This window comes from Octopus bimaculoides, chromosome 29 (genome assembly GCF_046866305.1).
Source record: "Octopus bimaculoides isolate indiv1 chromosome 29, ASM4686630v1, whole genome shotgun sequence".
NCBI classification, from domain to species: Eukaryota; Metazoa; Mollusca; class Cephalopoda; order Octopoda; family Octopodidae; genus Octopus; species Octopus bimaculoides.
This window is the reverse complement of record NC_142956.1, coordinates 19036206-19056205: the sequence shown is the minus strand read 5'-3', so window position 1 is coordinate 19056205 and position 20000 is coordinate 19036206. Positions and strand designations below refer to the sequence as shown.

The following is a 20000-nucleotide window of genomic DNA, read 5'->3' as shown; positions in this document are numbered from 1 at the left end:
AAAGTTACACAAATAAAAGAACTGGACGCCATTGCATAGTGCCAAGGACTCCAAATTTGCCATCAAGATGTAGCACAAGATACTGCAATAGCCTGGGCTTCAAAGGTCCACAGCTCTTCAATATCCTCCCGAAGGACCTGAGAGACCTGCATGTGGTGGATGTAGGTGTCTTCAAAATAAAGCTGGACCTCTTCCTGTCAGGTGTCCCAGATGAACCAACTTCATGGCAGGAGGTGCAGATGAGAGCAGCTGCATCAAACTCTCTCATGCACCAAATGTCAATTCCCGAAGTAAAATTTGTGTAGTAAAATTGTGTAGCAACACCAAATGGCGGTGCCCCAGCATGGCCGCAGCTCATGAGCTGAAACTAGATAAAATGATAAAATGAAAATGATAATGATTTTAACCACCACCCCTGTTTTCCGTATTGAATATGTTTGTTTACGCATGAATAGATTTCTCACGAAAAAGCAGGTGAAAAAATATCTCCAGAAAACTTGATGTGCTAGAAATAACAGCTAAATATCTGGAAAATAATTTTCCCTTGGCTAAACGACACATTTTTTTTCTAAACCGCAATCCTATGACCGTGAGTCTGCTGCCCTAACCACTGGGCCATTGCGCCTCCACTCTTAAATTTAGGTAACAACTAAATGTGTAATATTGGTTCAAACTTTGACATAAGACCAGCAAGTTTGAGGGGTGGAGGATAAGTCGATTACATTGTCCCTCCAGTGCTCAACTGGTATTTATTTTATCGACCCTGAAAGGATGAAAAGCAAAATCGACCTCAGCGGAATTTGAGCTAAAAGCATATTGACCGTCAAAATGCAGCTAAGAGCTTTATGAAGCTTGCTAACGATTTCCTGTAAGTAAATATTAAAAGTTTCTTATATTAGTCATGTTCTGGCAGTTAACTTTCGATTTCTAAAATACTTTTCAGATCATGGACGTTCTAAAGTTGTTCTCCTGTTTGTTTGCGCTGTGTTTTTGTAAGTTTTCTTCCTTTTTTGCCTTATTTTTGTTTTTTTAAATTCTTTTTTTTGCTAACATTAATTATTTTCCTAAAAATAATTGTTTCAAGTATTCATCATCATCATCATCATCGTCGTTTAATGTCCGCTTTCCATGCTAGCATGGGTTGGACGATTTGACTGAGGACTGGTGAAACCAGATGGCAACACTAGCCTCCAATCTGATTTGGCAGAGTTTCTACAGTTGGATGCCCTTCCTAATGCCAACCACTCCGAGAGTGTTATTTATATTAATATTTTTCTACAAGTTTTTCATTTTTACTCTTTACTCTTACTTACTCTTTTACTCTTTTACTTGTTTCAGTCATTTGACTGTGGCCATGCTGGAGCACCGCCTTTTAGTCAAGCTAATCGATCCCAGGACTTATTCTTTGTAAGCCTAGTACTTATTCTATCGGTCTCTTCTGCCGAACCGCTAAGTTACGGGGATGTAAACACACCAGCATCGGTTGTCAAGCGATGTTGGGGGGACAAACACATACACACATACATATATATATCTACATATATACGACAGGCTTCTTTCAGTTTCCGTCTACCAAATCCACTCACAAGGCTTTGGTCGGCCCGAGGCTATAGTAGAAGACACTTGCTCAAAGTGCCACGCAGTGGGACTGAACCCAGAACCATGCGGCTGGTAAGCAAGCTACTTACCACACAGCCACTCCTGCGCCTATATTGTTGAATTTTTTGAAGCGGACCCAAAATGTGTGATGTATGTGTGTAGCAGGGATATCTGAAAGTCTTAAAACACTTTGGAATCAACGGGTTCTGACAACCAAGAATTTCTTTGTGGTCAGTTATGTCAGTTATCTCCCATGAAAGCATGTCCGACCAGGGGGAAATATTACCTTACTTGGAAACAGGAGAGAGTTAGCAACAGGAAAGGCATCCTGTCACAGAAAACTTGCCTCAATGAATTCTATGTCTGACCCATGCAAGTGGATGATAAATCAATGATGCTGATGCTGATAATAGTGGAAGTATTAACCCTTTAGCAATGAGATTACTCTGTCAAATATAATCCTTATTAATTCATATTGCTTTGAATTAATCATTAATTACCTTGTAGATTTGAGCTTTTAATGATGAGACTATTTATTTTTAGATTGACATTGTAGGGTAGGTGCGAGAGGTTGAATCCGGCCAACTTGGACACAAAACAGTTGGAAGATTTTGGCCAGACATGACCAGTTTAAATACTAAATGCTTGTTAATGTTTGAACTGAGAACGACATGTGTAATTACATCTACAACTATTAATTATAATTTGATTATTGTAACATAAATAGTAAACAATTCTGTTTGATCAAATGTAAAATCTGAAAATCAAAGATGTTTATTTTTCATCTTTTACAGGTTTGACAAGACCAGAAACTTTCACCATGGCACAAAGTTATAAAATTTTCAAAACTGGTAAGTTAACAAACCTTTTTCTCCTTTGCAATTAGACATTATCTACTCAATTCTGTTTTCTATTTCTTTCTCTTAACTCATAGTTTTTAGTCACTATTTATTCATTTATTTATTTTATCGAAATGTTTATTCCGACCAGGCAGTTCACTAGAGCAACTCAGCTAACGATAGTGACTGTTCTTTAGATAAAACTGCAGCTTTGAATCCACCCAGGGTTATCTTTCTTTGAAGTTTCCCATTGACAAAGGCTAAAGAGTCAGAAATACAAATTGGGGAGTTCACTAGAGTAGTGGTTTTCAACTGGGCTTGATACGGCTGTTTGGGGGTCCATACGGGATTTTCTTGTTAAAATTTATGTACAATTAATTGGTTATAGTTTTACAGTACACAAAATATTTTAATAATTATTTACACAATTCCTAATAACATTTAATTATTAAAATAGGATTTTCAAAACATGAAATGGTTACGAGGTTCCACCCATGTCAAATAGGAATCAAAAGGTCCCTAGGGGAAATGTGGATGAGAACCATTGTACTAGAGGGAAACACTTGGCAGATATGGTGTTCTCCCACCTTTTACCATCAGTGAGAATTTCTTCTCCTTGGTAAATGTAGAGAATTTGCCTTTAGAAGTTAAATTATATCAAATGACTAATTTCATGGATGGAGTGAGCTTAATATACAGCACAAACATTTGATTACAATATACAAATCATTTGTAAATGTCATTCAGCAAGCACTGGACACTCATATGTCATAATCTATCGGAAATTCCATCATATTATGTACACATGTGTATGTGTTTATGTGTGTGATTTTATTTATTCCCTTGCATTTGCTGGTTTGTAATTAATGGTTTTCCCAGCGAAAGTCATTTGCTTGAAGTCCACCACAAAAGCATGTCTGAGCTAGTTGGTGTGTTTCACCATCTTAGTAAAGAAAAGGCTCTTTTCTACCATGTCATTTGTTTCCAGTTCTTTGTGTAAAACATGTGCAGTCTGTTTGTTATTCTATAGACCTCGGATATTATGGCCTTGTTGAGAAATAGAAGGGATTTGGTGACAGGAAGAGCCTCGAACTGGTGGAAATGAAAACTCTGATCCATGCAAACATGGAACAGTATGTATTATAGCAATGATGAATATTTACTTGTTTTAGTCATTAGACTATGACCATGTTGGGGTATGGCCTTGAAGAATTGTTAGTTGAATGAACCATCCCCAGTACTTATTTTAAGACTGGTACTTATTCTGTTGGTCTCTTTTCCAGAGCCACTAAGTTATAGGGATATAGACACACCAGAACAGGTCAGGCCGAGGCTATAGTAGAAGACACTTGCCCAAGGTGCCGCATAGTGGGACTGAACCCAGAACCATGAAATGGAGAAGCAAACTTCTTAACTGATTTCTTTATTTCAGAAATTGTTGAGCTCCAGAAGAGTACCACTCTTTATATCAATTTCCCAAATATGGAAAGACCAGTGGAGTGGAAATGTAAAAATTATACATACGAATGCGACAAGACGTGCACTAGCACCACTGAATTTCAAGTGACCCAGAGTGGGAATGATTCCACTCTTTGGATTCGAGACGTTACGAATGAATGTTTGTCTTGGACATTTTATGACAACAACAACAACTTTGGAAAATTTGATTTGAAGACAAATGGTAAGGAAATGATTTATTATAACAACAACAACAACCACAACAACAACAACAACAACAATAATAATAATAATAATAATAATGATAATGATAATAATAATAATAATAATAATAATAATGATAATGATAATAATAATAAGATAAATACATAACAAAAACAGCAGGAGTTACATATATATCATCATCATCATCATCATCGTTTAACGTCCGCTTTCCATGCTAGCATGGGTTGGACGATTTGACTGAGGACTGGTGAAACTGGATGGTAACACCAGGCTCCAATCTAAATTTGGCAGAGTTTCTACAGCTGGATGCCCTTCCTAACGCCAACCACTCAGAGAGTGTAGTAGGTGCTTTTACATGTCACCCGCACGAAGGCCAGTCAGGCGGTACTGGCAACGGCCACGCTCGAAATGGTGTCTTTTATGTGCCACCCGCACAAGAGCCAGTCCAGGGGCACTGGCAACGATCTCACTTGGCTTGCCGGGTCTTCTCACGCACAGCACATATGCAAAGGTCTCGGTCAGTAGTCATTTCCAAAGGTCTCGACAGAAAATAGCACAAGTAGGCACCACACAAATCCTACATAAAAACACTTTCAGTACAGTAAAAATAAGAGCATCATAACAAACCACAGCACATACCCAAGGGACGCAGAGCTGCGCTCGGTAGTGCAGTGAAAGTACGTGATAATAATAAGACTACTGGATAATAATAATAATCCTTTCTACTATAGGTACAGGACCTGAAATTTTGAGGGAGGGAAATACTCCATTACATTGACCCCAGTGTTTCACTGGTACTTGATTTATTGATCCCGAAAAGGATGAAAAGCAATGTCGACTTTGACGGAATTTGAACTCAAAATAGCATCTCAAAACGAGAACTGTTCCTGTTATGGTGGGTGCCCTAGTTATGTTAAAAAAGGGGATGTCAGAAACATGTAGATAATATCGCAGGAGAACTATGTCTCAGAGAAATCCAAAAGATTGTGCTGACAAGTACCGGCCGCAACTTTACAAAAACTCAATCAGTTTAAGTTCAATTATTTATCGTCTGCTTGCTTAAAACCTCATATTTGTTCATAAAGTTTGATTTAGCGTAAAGTTTGGATTCGCCAGAAACACAGTTGCAACTGCCCAAAAACGATGTGCAGATATGAAGCACGGATTGGAGAGAAACAGCGAGAAGGTATAGCAAAACGAGAGAAAAGAAAACATTGACAGATACGTGAGAAAAGGAAGACGAAAAACAAGAATATTTAAAGGAAGCTAAACTATGAATGCTATAAAAATGCAAATCCTTTCTTTCTTAACTAGGTCCCCTTAATTTTTTCCATTCCATTCAATTTCCATGGATCCCACTAATAATATATTATTGTGACAGGAAGTGAAATAACTTTAAATAATGAAAGTAAAAACGCAAATCATCCTTTCTTTCTTGAAAAGCTTCTCTTAATGTTCTTTTGTTCTGTGGAATTTCCACGGGTCCCACTAGTTGTTAATTACTATTTAATCATTGTATCATAAATACTATCAATTTTGTTGATCAAATGTAAAATCTGAAAATGAAAACTTTTATTTTCATCTTTTACAGGTTTCCCTGAAGCAGAAACTTATGAAATTACCCGAAATGGTAAATGGAATTACGAACCTTTTTCTTCTTTCAAACTAAATACTCTCTTTTCAAATTTCTCTTCTATTTCTTTCTTTTAACTCAGAGGTTTTAATCACTGTTTTGTTTCTTGATTTCCTTATATTTTTATTCCAACTCAGGCACTGATAGTAAGTGTTCTTTAGATAAAACTCTGGCTTTGAATCTGCTCAGTGTTATCTCTCTTTGGTGTTTCCCATTGATGAAGGCTAATGAGCCAGAAACAGAAGCACGCATTAAGGAATCTACTAGAGCAGTAGTTTTTAATAGGAGTCATACACCACACACCTGTTCAGTCAACGTCAATTTGATGGAGAGTGTTAGCTAATGTATGCACACTCACATACACGCATTTGTGTTTGTTTGTGTGTGTGTGATTTCGTTATTTCTCTTCCATTTCCTGGTTTGTAACCAGTGGTTTTCCCAACATTGCCATTTGCTTGATGTCCACCACAAATGCATGTCTTGGCTGCTTGATGTTTGTTATTCTATAGACTGGGATATTATGGCCTTGTTTAGAAACAGAAGTTTGGTGACAGGGAGAGCATCCTCCTGTTTGAAATGACAACTCTGGTCCCTCAAGTGTGGAAAAGTAGGCGTTAAAACGATGATAATCTCTTACTCGTTTCAGCCATTAAAGTGTGGCCATACTGGGGCACTGCCTTAAAGAATTTTTAGTCGAATGAATTGACCCCAGTACTTATTTATTTTAAGCCTGCCTGGTACATATTCTATTGGTCTCTGTTGCTGAACCACTAAATTACAGGGACAAAAACACACCAACACCGATTGTCAAGGGGTGGTGGGGGACAAACACACACAAAGACGCTCACACATATATATGTATGTATGTGTATATATATATATATATTATTTTGTTTAAAAGAGTTCCAACACTGTCTGTTTTTTATGTTTTATTTATATTCCTGCAGAACCAATGTGGGATATGGAATATACAATATATAATATAATATACAATATATAATATAAAATAAAATAAAATAAAATAAAATAAAATAAAAATGGATGGCACCATGAAATAAAGTATTGAATGTAGATGAAATATTGAGTGTTCAATATAAAGGATCAAATATATAAATATATAAAGGCCTTTATATATTTATATATTTGATCCTTTATATTGAACACTCAATATTTCATCTACATTCAATACTTTATTTCATGGTGCCATCCATTTTTATTTTATTTTATTTTATTTTATTTTACTTTATTTTATTTTATATTATATATTGTATATTATATTATATATTGTATATTCCATATTCTATATCCCACATTGGTTCTGCAGGAATATAAATAAAACATAAAAACAGACAGTGTTGGAACTCTTTTAAACAAAATAATATATTCCTCTATACACAATCATACAAAAAACCCCCCTTTTTTGTATTTATTTTCACTCGCATATATATATATATATATGTGTGTGTGTGTGTGTGTGTGAGTGTCTGTGTGTGTCTGTGTGTATATATATATATGTATATATATATATACATATAGATAGATAGTTATATATAGGTATATATATATACATATATATATGTGTGTATATATATACATACAAACACACGTCAGGTTTCTTTCAATTTCCATTTAGGAAATCCACTCATAAGGTGTTGGTCAGCCTGTGACTATAGTAGAAGTCACTTTTCTCAAGGTTGCACAGAGTGGGACAGAACCCAGAACCATGTGGTTGGGAAGCACACTTCTCACCTGATTTCTTTCTTTCAGATAATGGTACATTCGACGTAAGTGCAACTTTACAGATTGAAATACCAAACATGAAAAGACCAACCATTTGGAAATACAACAATTATAAATATGAATGTGACCGGACATGCGCCAACAGCCCTGAATACAGAGTGACACAAAGTGGGAATGTTTCCACTTTTTGGATCCGAAGCGTAACTAAGGAACATTTATCTTGGAAATTTGAGGACCACAACCTCAACTATGGAAAATTTGATTTGAAGATACACAGTAAGGAATTGATTTATAATAATAATAATCCTTTCTACTAAGTCAGCAAGCTGGTAGAACTGTTAGAACGCTGGGCAAAATGCTTAGCGGTATTTCAACTGTCCCCATGCTCTGAGTTCAAATTCAGTTGAGGTCAACTTTGTCTTTCATCCTTTCAGAGTCGATAAATTAAGTGTCTCACTGGTACTTAATTTATCAGCCCTGAAAGGATGAAAGGCAAAGTCACCCATGGTGGAATTGGAACTCAGAACGTAAAGATACAGAAGATGCTGGAAAGCATTTTGCCCAGCGTGATAATGATTCTGGCAGCTCACAACCTTAATAATAATAATAATGATAATATGAGGGGGTTTTCTGAAAATCCGCCCAGAGCTTTAAACGGAGAATTGTATTTTACATACACACGCACGTACATACATACATACGTACGTACGTACATACATACATCCGTACATGCATATATTTTTTGGCTTAAATAACTTCCCACCTATAATAAGCGCCCATGGGCAGTAATATGGAAGTTTAATAGCACTCAATATTTCACTAATGGTATATGATGTTTTGATATATGTTCTTTTGACTCCATTATTGGAGTACCAGTATATTAAGTACCAGTGAAACACTGGGGTTGATGTAATCGACTCATCTCCTCTCCCAAAATTTCAAGTCTCTCTCTCTCTCTCTCTCTCTCTCCTACACACACACACACAGAAAGAGAGAGAAATCAACAGAAAGAGTCGAGTTTTTAAACAAATTTTCATAGGAAGCTGTTATCTGAAGTTTCAGAAATTCCTTCTTCAGGGAAAAGATGTTGAGACTAAAATAACAAGAAATACAGAAGAGATTAACATCCTGTAATTAAGAAAAAAAAAACTGATTGTTTTTATTTAATTTCACTCCTGTCAACTTCTTGCTAGACAAGGACTCTCTCCGAAAAGTTGGATTTTCCACTCAGCATGGCAATTTCACTGTACACTTTCTGTTCATTATAGTAAACAACAGACGTCTTTCCAATGCAGACCATCACCAATTTCTTTTAATTCTGTGAATGCATTGAACCACATATTCAATGCATTCACTCAAACTGCCACTGTATATAATGTGTAATTCTATATGCAAGTCTTAATTATTATTATTTAATTATTGTAACATAAATTGCAATCAATCTTGTTTATTAAATGTAAAATCTAAAAATCAAAACGTTTTGTTTTCATCTTTTTCAGATTTGACAAGAACAGGAAGTTATGATATTACTCAAAGTGGTAAATGGATTTACAAACGTTTTTCTCCTTTTAAACTAGACATTGTCTTTTCGATTCTGTCTTCTATTTCTTTACTTAACTCTTAGTTCTGAGACACTTTCTTTTGACTTTTTCCAATCGGCTCAATTTTCCTCTTTTGCCTAACGTTTCTCTTGATACCTTAACACTTTGTTTTGTATGTACACTGACATTGCACATCCAAAAGAACCTACTAACTTTATTCCTCTCTATTCTTTGTATGTCCTCTGCATTTAGGGTCCATGTCTCACTATTATGTAGCAGTGCTCTTCATATACAAGCATCATACAATGTGCCTTTCACTCTGAGAGAACTTTTGTTGCCCAAACTCCTAGCTTCCTCAGAGACCACCATATCATGTCAAAAGCTTTTTCCAGGTCAATGAATACCAAATGCAATGATTTACTTTAAGCTAAGTACATCTCTTGCAGTTGTTTTACTAAGAAGATGACAGCAGTAGTGCTTCTTCCTGGCAGAAAATCAAACTAAATCTCATCTCGTCCAATTGTTTCTTATTAATTGGGCTTTACCTATTGCTGTAACTTTCTTGACCTTGTCTGAAGGCATCTCTTTTATGCTTGTAACATCTGACTACAATGCTGCTACATCAGTTGTTTGTATGACACCCTTCTGTACAACTTGATTAACTCTATGGGTGACTAGGTTGTATCCTACTCTGCACAATCTTAGTAAATAAAAGTCTCATTTATATGCGGTCATTTGTTTCCAGTTCGCTAGGTAAAACATGTCCAGGCTCTTTGTTGTTGGGATATTAGGACAGGAAGAGTGTCCAGTCATACACAAAGAAAACTCTGCTCCCAAACATTGAAAAGTAGGTGTTAAAATGTTGATGAAAAAACCCTGAAATCTTTCATATGGGAAACCAATCAATAATATTAATTTATCTATTCATTTCAGGACCAGTTGCATTAGGAGGCGATGTCACACTTGATATTGAAGTAGCCAATATGAACGGAATTCTGTTCTGGGAAAACGACAATGGAAGATATGAATGTAACCCGACTTGTTACAATTATGGTAACTATGAAGTTACACATAATGGTAACAAATCTACTGTTTTGATCCGAAAGGTATCTGAACAAGATTTCACTTGGCGTTTTTGTGACTTGTATCTCTGCTCTGCAAATTATTCCTTAGTGACAAAAGGTAAGGAAATTAATTTTGCTAATAATAACAATAATAATTCTTTCTGATTTTGGCACAAGGTCAGCAATTTCATTTCCTAAAAATAATTGTTTCAAGTATTCATCATCATCATCATCGTCGTTTAACGTCCGCTTTCCATGCTAGCATGGGTTGGACGATTTGACTGAGGACTGGTGAAACCGGATGGCAACACTCGCCTCCAATCTGATTTGGCAGAGTTTCTACAGCTGGATGCCCTTCCTAACGCCAACCACTCAGAGAGTGTTATTTATATTAATATTTTTTTACAAGTTTTTCATTTTTACTCTTTATTCTTACTTACTCTTTTACTCTTTTACTTGTTTCAGTCATTTGACTGTGGCCATGCTGGAGCACTGCCTTTTAGTCAAGCTAATCGAACCCAGGACTTATTCTTTGTAAGCCTAGTACTTATTCTATCGGTCTCCTTTGCCGAACTGCTAAGTTACGGGGACATAAACACACCAGCATCAGTTGTCAAGCGATGTTGCGGGGACAAACACAGACATACAAACACATACACACATACATATATATATATACATATATACGACGGGCTTCTTTCAGTTTCCGTCTACCAAATCCACTCACAAGGCTTTGGTCGGCCCGAGGCTATAGTGGAAGACACTTGTCCAAGGTGCCACGCAGTGGGACTGAACCTGGAACTATGTGGTTGGTAAGCAAGCTACTTACCACACAGCCACTCCTGCGCCTATATTGTTGAATTTTTTGAAGCGGACCCAAAATGTGTGATGTATGTGTGTAGCAGGGATATCTGAAAGTCTTAAAACACTTTGGAATCAACGGGTTCTGACAACCAAGAATTTCTTTGTGGTCAGTTATGTCAGTTATCTCCCATGAAAGCATGTCCGACCAGGGGGAAATATTACCTTACTTGGAAACAGGTGAGAGTTAGCAACAGGAAAGGCATCCTGTCACAGAAAACTTGCCTCAATGAATTCTATGTCTGACCCATGCAAGTGGATGTTAAATCAATGATGCTGATGCTGATAATAGTGGAAGTATTAACCCTTTAGCAATGAGATTACTCTGTCAAATATAATCCTTATTAATTCATATTGCTTTGAATTAATCATTAATTACCTTGTAGATTTGAGCTTTTAATGATGAGACTATTTATTTTTAGATTGACATTGTAGGGTAGGTGCGAGAGGTTGAATCCGGCCAACTTGGACACAAAACAGTTGGAAGATTTTGGCCAGACATGACCAGTTTAAATACTAAATGCTTGTTAATATTTGAACTGAGAACGACTTGCTCAATACCATCCCTCAACCTGCCACTGTATACAATGTGTAATTACATCTACAACTATTAATTATAATTTGATTATTGTAACATAAATAGTAAACAATTCTGTTTGATCAAATGTAAAATCTGAAAATCAAAGATGTTTATTTTTCATCTTTTACAGGTTTGACAAGACCAGAAACTTTCACCATGGCACAAAGTTATAAAATTTTCAAAACTGGTAAGTTAACAAACCTTTTTCTCCTTTGCAATTAGACATTATCTACTCAATTCTGTTTTCTATTTCTTTCTCTTAACTCATAGTTTTTAGTCACTATTTATTCATTTATTTATTTTATCGAAATGTTTATTCCTACCAGGCAGTTCACTAGCGCAACTCAGCTAACGATAGTGACTGTTCTTTAGATAAAACTGCAGCTTTGAATCCACCCAGGGTTATCTTTCTTTGAAGTTTCCCATTGACAAAGGCTAAAGAGTCAGAAATACAAATTGGGGAGTTCACTAGAGCAGTGGTTTTCAACTGGGCTTCATACGGCTGTTTGGGGGTCCATACGGGATTTTCTTGTTAAAATTTATGTACAATTAATTGGTTATAGTTTTACAGTACACAAAATATTTTAATAATTATTTACACAATTCCTAATAACATTTAATTATTAAAATAGGATTTTCAAAACATGAAATGGTTACGAGGTTCCACCCATGTCAAATAGGAATCAAAAGGTCCTTAGGGGAAATGTGGATGAGAACCATTGTACTAGAGGGAAACACTTGGCAGATATGGTGTTCTCCCACCTTTTACCATCAGTGAGAATTTCTTCTCCTTGGTAAATGTAGAGAATTTGCCTTTAGAAGTTAAATTATATCAAATGACTAATTTCATGGATGGAGTGAGCTTAATATACAGCACAAACATTTGATTACAATATACAAATCATTTGTACATGTCATTCAGCAAGCACTGGACACTCATATGTCATAATCTATCGGAAATTCCATCATATTATGTACACATGTGTATGTGTTTATGTGTGTGATTTTATTTATTCCCTTGCATTTGCTGGTTTGTAATTAATGGTTTTCCCAGCGAAAGTCATTTGCTTGAAGTCCACCACAAAAGCATGTCTGAGCTAGTTGGTGTGTTTCACCATCTTAGTAAAGAAAAGGCTCTTTTCTACCATGTCATTTGTTTCCAGTTCTTTGTGTAAAACATGTGCAGTCTGTTTGTTATTCTATAGACCTCGGATATTATGGCCTTGTTGAGAAATAGAAGGGATTTGGTGACAGGAAGAGCCTCGAACTGGTGGAAATGAAAACTCTGATCCATGCAAACATGGAACAGTATGTATTATAGCAATGATGAATATTTACTTGTTTTAGTCATTAGACTATGACCATGTTGGGGTATGGCCTTGAAGAATTGTTAGTTGAATGAACCATCCCCAGTACTTATTTTAAGACTGGTACTTATACTGTTGGTCTCTTTTCCAGAGCCACTAAGTTATAGGGACATAGACACACCAGAACAGGTCAGGCCGAGGCTATAGTAGAAGACACTTGCCCAAGGTGCCGCATAGTGGGACTGAACCCAGAACCATGAAATGGAGAAGCAAACTTCTTACCTGATTTCTTTATTTCAGAAATTGTTGAGCTCCAGAAGAGTACCACTCTTTATATCAATTTCCCAAATATGGAAAGACCAGTGGAGTGGAAATGTAAAAATTATACATACGAATGCGACAAGACGTGCACTAGCACCACTGAATTTCAAGTGACCCAGAGTGGGAATGATTCCACTCTTTGGATTCGAGACGTTACGAATGAATGTTTGTCTTGGACATTTTATGACAACAACAACAACTTTGGAAAATTTGATTTGAAGACAAATGGTAAGGAAATGATTTATTATAACAACAACAACAACCACAACAACAACAACAACAATAATAATAATAATAATAATGATAATGATAATAATAATAAGATAAATACATAACAAAAACAGCAGGAGTTACATATATATCATCATCATCATCATCGTTTAACGTCCGCTTTCCATGCTAGCATGGGTTGGACGATTTGACTGAGGACTGGTGAAACTGGATGGCAATAATAGGCTCCGATCTAAATTTGGCAGAGTTTCTACAGCTGGATGCCCTTCCTAACGCCAACCACTCAGAGAATGTAGTAGGTGCTTTTACGTGTCACCCGCACGAAGGCCAGTCAGGCGGTACTGGCAACGGCCACGCTCAAAATGGTGTCTTTTATGTGCCACCCGCACAAGAGCCAGTCCAGGGGCACTGGCAACGATCTCACTTGGCTTGCCGTGTCTTCTCACGCACAGCACATTTGCAAAGGTCTCGGTCAGTAGTCATTTCCAAAGGTCTCGACAGAAAGTAGCACAAGTAGGCACCACACAAATCCTACATAAAAACACTTTCAGTACAGTAAAAATAAGAGCATCATAACAAACCACAGCACATACCCAAGGGACGCAGAGCTGCGCTCGGTAGTGCAGTGAAAGTACGTGATAATAATAAGACTACTGGATAATAATAATAATCCTTTCTACTATAGGTACAGGACCTGAAATTTTGAGGGAGGGAAATACTCCATTACATTGACCCCAGTGTTTCACTGGTACTTGATTTATTGATCCCGAAAAGGATGAAAAGCAATGTCGACTTTGACGGAATTTGAACTCAAAATAGCATCTCAAAACGAGAACTGTTCCTGTTATGGTGGGTGCCCTAGTTATGTTAAAAAAGGGGATGTCAGAAACATGTAGATAATATCGCAGGAGAACTATGTCTCAGAGAAATCCAAAAGATTGTGCTGACAAGTACCGGCCGCAACTTTACAAAAACTCAATCAGTTTAAGTTCAATTATTTATCGTCTGCTTGCTTAAAACCTCATATTTGTTCATAAAGTTTGATTTAGCGTAAAGTTTGGATTCGCCAGAAACACAGTTGCAACTGCCCAAAAACGATGTGCAGATATGAAGCACGGATTGGAGAGAAACAGCGAGAAGGTATAGCAAAACGAGAGAAAAGAAAACATTGACAGATACGTGAGAAAAGGAAGACGAAAAACAAGAATATTTAAAGGAAGCTAAACTATGAATGCTATAAAAATGCAAATCCTTTCTTTCTTAACTAGGTCCCCTTAATTTTTTCCATTCCATTCAATTTCCATGGATCCCACTAATAATATATTATTGTGACAGGAAGTGAAATAACTTTAAATAATGAAAGTAAAAACGCAAATCATCCTTTCTTTCTTGAAAAGCTTCTCTTAATGTTCTTTTGTTCTGTGGAATTTCCACGGGTCCCACTAGTTGTTAATTACTATTTAATCATTGTATCATAAATACTATCAATTTTGTTGATCAAATGTAAAATCTGAAAATGAAAACTTTTATTTTCATCTTTTACAGGTTTCCCTGAAGCAGAAACTTATGAAATTACCCGAAATGGTAAATGGAATTACGAACCTTTTTCTTCTTTCAAACTAAATACTCTCTTTTCAAATTTCTCTTCTATTTCTTTCTTTTAACTCAGAGGTTTTAATCACTGTTTTGTTTCTTGATTTCCTTATATTTTTATTCCGACTCAGGCACTGATAGTGAGTGTTCTTTAGATAAAACTCTGGCTTTGAATCTGCTCAGTGTTATCTCTCTTTGGTGTTTCCCATTGATGAAGGCTAATGAGCCAGAAACAGAAGCATGCATCAAGGAATCTACTAGAGCAGTAGTTTTTAATAGGAGTCATACACCACACACCTGTTCAGTCAACGTCAATTTGATGGAGAGTGTTAGCTAACGTACAGCACATACAGTTGATCACTATAAACAAATCATTGGTGCCGGTCATTCAGCAAGCACTGCACACTCTTATGTCTTCTTCTATCGGAGATTCTATCATACATATATATGCACACTCACATACACGCATTTGTGTTTGCTTGTGTGTGTGTGATTTCGTTATTTCTCTTGCATTTTCTGGTTTGTAATCAGTGGTTTTCCCAACAATGCCATTTGCTTGATGTCCACCACAAATGCATGTCTTGGCTGCTTGATGTTTGTTATTCTATAGACTGGGATATTATGGCCTTGTTTAGAAACAGGAGTTTGGTGACAGGGAGAGCATCCTCCTGTTTGAAATGACAACTCTGGTCCCTCAAGTGTGGAAAAGTAGGCGTTAAAACGATGATAATCTCTTACTCGTTTCAGCCATTAAAGTGTGGCCATACTGGGGCACTGCCTTAAAGAATTTTTAGTCGAATGAATTGACCCCAGTACTTATTTATTTTAAGCCTGCCTGGTACATATTCTATTGGTCTCTGTTGCTGAACCACTAAATTACAGGGACAAAAACACACCAACACCGATTGTCAAGGGGTGGTGGGGGACAAACACACACAAAGACGCTCACACATATATATGTATGTATGTGTATATATATATATATATATTATTTTGTTTAAAAGAGTTCCAACACTCTCTGTTTTTTATGTTTTATTTATATTCCTGCAGAACCAATGTGGGATATAGAATATGGAATATACAATATATAATATAATATACAATATATAATATAAAATAAAATAAAATAAAAATGGATGGCACCATGAAATAAAGTATTGAACGTAGATGAAATATTGAGTGTTCAATATAAAGGATCAAATATATAAATATATAAAGGCCTTTATATATTTGGTGCATCAGCATGGCCGCAGCTCTGAGCTGAAACTTTGAAATGAAATGAAATATTTGATCCTTTATATTGAACACTCAATATTTCATCTACATTCAATACTTTATTTCATGGTGCCATCCATTTTTATTTTATTTTATTTTATTTTATTTTATATTATATATTGTATATTATATTATATATTGTATATTCCATATTCTATATCCCACATTGGTTCTGCAGGAATATAAATAAAACATAAAAAACAGACAGTGTTGGAACTCTTTTAAACAAAATAATATATTCCTCTATACACAATCATACAAAAAAAACCCCTTTTTTGTATTTATTTTCACTCGCATATATATATATATATATATATATATATATATATATATATGTGTGTGTGTGTGTGTGTGTGTCTGTGTGTGTATATATATATATATATATATATGTATATATATATATATATATATATATATATACATATAGATAGATAGTTAGATATAGGTATATATATACACACATATATATATGTGTGTATATATATACATACAAACGCACGTCAGGCTTCTTTCAATTTCCATTTAAGAAATCCACTCATAAGGTTTTGGTCAGCCTGTGACTATAGTAGAAGTCACTTTTCTCAAGGTTGCACAGAGTGGGACAGAACCCAGAACCATGTTGTTGGGAAGCACACTTCTCACCTGAATTCTTTCTTTCAGATAATCGTACATTCGACGTAAGTGCAACTTTACAGATTGAAATATCAAACATGAAAAGACCGGTCATTTGGAAATACGACAATTATAAATATGAATGTGACATGACATGCGCCAACAGCCCTGAATACAGAGTGACACAAAGTGGGAATGTTTCCACTTTTTGGATCCAAAGCGTAACTAAGGAACGTTTATCTTGGAAATTTGAGGATCACAACCTCAACTATGGAAAATTTGATTTGAAGATACACAGTAAGGAATTGATTTATAATAATAATAATCCTTTCTACTAAGTCAGCAAGCTGGTAGAACTGTTAGAACGCTGGGCAAAATGCTTAGCGGTATTTCAACTGTCCCCATGCTCTGAGTTCATTATTGGAGTACCAGTATATTAAGTACCAGTGAAACACTGGGGTTGATGTAATCGACTCATCTCCTCTCCCAAAATTTCAATTCTCTCTCTCTCTCTCTCTCTCTCTCCTACACACACACACACAGAAAGAGAGAGAAATCAACAGAAAGAGTCGAGTTTTTAAACAAATTTTCATAGGAAGCTGTTATCTGAAGTTTCAGACATTCCTTCTTCAGGGAAAAGATGTTGAGACTAAAATAACAAGAAATACAGAAGAGATTAACATCCTGTAATTAAGAAAAAAAAAACTGATTGTTTTTATTTAATTTCACTCCTGTCAACTTCTTGCTAGACAAGGACTCTCTCCGAAAAGTTGGATTTTCCACTCAGCATGGCAATTTCACTGTACACTTTCTGTTCATTATAGTAAACAACAGACGTCTTTCCAATGCAGACCATCACCAATTTCTTTTAATTCTGTGAATGCATTGAACCACATATTCAATGCATTCACTCAAACTGCCACTGTATATAATGTGTAATTCTATATGCAAGTCTTAATTATTATTATTTAATTATTGTAACATAAATTGCAATCAATCTTGTTTATTAAATGTAAAATCTAAAAATCAAAACGTTTTGTTTTCATCTTTTTCAGATTTGACAAGAACAGGAAGTTATGATATTACTCAAAGTGGTAAATGGATTTACAAACGTTTTTCTCCTTTTAAACTAGACATTGTCTTTTCGATTCTGTCTTCTATTTCTTTACTTAACTCTTAGTTCTGAGACACTTTCTTTTGACTTTTTCCAATCGGCTCAATTTTCCTCTTTTGCCTAACGTTTCTCTTGATACCTTAACACTTTGTTTCGTATGTACACTGACATTGCACATCCAAAAGAACCTACTAACTTTATTCCTCTCTATTCTTTGTATGTCCTCTGCATTTAGGGTCCATGTCTCACTATTATGTAGCAGTGCTCTTCATATACAAGCCTCATACAATGTGCCTTTCACTCTGAGAGAACTTTTGTTGCCCAAACTCCTAGCTTCCTCAGAGACCACCATATCATGTCAAAAGCTTTCTCCAGGTCAATGAATACCAAATGCAATGATTTACTTTAAGCTAAGTACATCTCTTGCAGTTGTTTTACTAAGAAGATGACAGCAGTAGTGCTTCTTCCTGGCAGAAAAGCTAACTGCATCTCATTTCGTCCAATTGTTTCTTATTAATTGGGCTTTAACTATCGCTGTAGCTTTCTTGACCTTGTCTGAAGGCATCTCTTTTATGCTTGTAACATCTGACTACAATGCTGCTACATCAGTTGTTTGTATGACACCCTTCTGTACAACTTGATTAACTCTATGGGTGACTAGGTTGTATCCTACTCTGCACAATCTTAGTAAATGAAAGGCTTATTTATATGCAGTCATTTGTTTCCAGTTCGCTAGGTAAAACATGTCCAGGCTCTTTGTTGTTGGGATATTAGGACAGGAAGAGTGTCCAGTCATACACAAAGAAAACTCTGCTCCCAAACATGGAAAAGTAGGTGTTAAAATGTCGATGAAAAAAACCCTGAAATCTTTCATATGGGAAACCAATCAATAATATTAATTTATCTATTCATTTCAGGACCAGTTGCATTAGGAGGCGATGTCACACTTGATATTGAAGTAGCCAATATGAACGGAATTCTGTTCTGGGAAAACGACAATGGAAGATATGAATGTAACCCGACTTGTTACAATTATGGTAACTATGAAGTTACACATAATGGTGACAAATCTACTGTTTTGATCCGAAAGGTATCTGAACAAGATTTCACTTGGCGTTTTTGTGACTTGTATCTCTGCTCTGCAAATTATTCCTTAGTGACAAAAGGTAAGGAAATTAATTTTGCTAATAATAACAATAATAATTATTTCTGATTTTTGAACAAGGTCAGCAATTTCATTTGGAAGAGGTTCCTCGATCACATTAATTTGAGTATATTTGGCTGGTCCTTTATTTCGTCAACGGCAAAATTATAAAAGGCAAAGCTGACCTTAGCAGTATTTGAACTCAGAAGTGAAAGATTCAGAAGAAATTCCACTGAATATTTTTTATGGTGCAGCAACAATTCTTCCAGCTCACAATCTCAATGATAATAGTGATGATGATGATGATGAGGATGATTATGACGATGATGACAATAATGATGATGATGATGATAATAATAATAATAATAATAATAATAATATTAGTAACCTCGGTGCAAATATTTTTATAATACTTAAGCAAAATCAAAGTTTGTACCTCGACAATTTCAAGGGTTGCTTCTGTATTAGTTTTTCTTTTCTGTTTTGAATTGATAAGTTGTCATAATAACCCATGGTGGGATATATTTATAGTTGACTGATTGGACTAGTTTCATTCTCTACGATCATCTGTTTAAATTACTATTTAATTGTTAAAGAAAGGATTGACATTTTCCAGTTTCTTGTTTGTAAAAGAAAAATTAGAAGAGAAAAACAATTAGAGACAAAACGTGACAGAACCACTGTCTTTGCTAATGCTATATATAGAAGAAGAAGAAGAAGAACAAAAAGAAGTGTTTCCTTCTCAAGCGATGCCAGGCTCATAAGGACCGGTTTCAGTGGCGTAGAAATTTCCCACCTGGATGAGACGCCGATCTGTCGCATGATTACTCATTTTTGCCAGCTGAGTGGACTGGAGCAACGTG

At 35.7% G+C, this 20000-nt stretch overlaps 2 protein-coding genes across 2 annotated transcripts in view; one reads left to right on the top strand and one right to left on the bottom strand.

Annotated features, from left to right (window-relative positions):
- Positions 1-20000, bottom strand: part of LOC106876534 (uncharacterized) — a 123893-nt gene that overhangs the window by 52208 nt on the left and 51685 nt on the right. The gene's annotated exons all lie outside the window — the stretch shown is intronic.
- LOC149130414 (uncharacterized) overlaps positions 1-20000 on the top strand; it is a gene marked incomplete at its 3' end in the record, with an annotated part of 59256 nt that overhangs the window by 1756 nt on the left and 37500 nt on the right. The window contains exons 2-14 of the mRNA XM_089345723.1: positions 944-992; positions 2394-2450; positions 3871-4119; positions 5713-5751; positions 7522-7770; positions 8994-9032; positions 9969-10217; positions 11671-11727; positions 13148-13396; positions 14945-14983; positions 16928-17176; positions 17935-17973; positions 18911-19159. Coding sequence (XP_089201849.1) covers positions 947-992; positions 2394-2450; positions 3871-4119; positions 5713-5751; positions 7522-7770; positions 8994-9032; positions 9969-10217; positions 11671-11727; positions 13148-13396; positions 14945-14983; positions 16928-17176; positions 17935-17973; positions 18911-19159 — 1810 coding nt within the window. The remainder of the gene's footprint in view (positions 1-943; positions 993-2393; positions 2451-3870; positions 4120-5712; positions 5752-7521; positions 7771-8993; positions 9033-9968; positions 10218-11670; positions 11728-13147; positions 13397-14944; positions 14984-16927; positions 17177-17934; positions 17974-18910; positions 19160-20000) is intronic.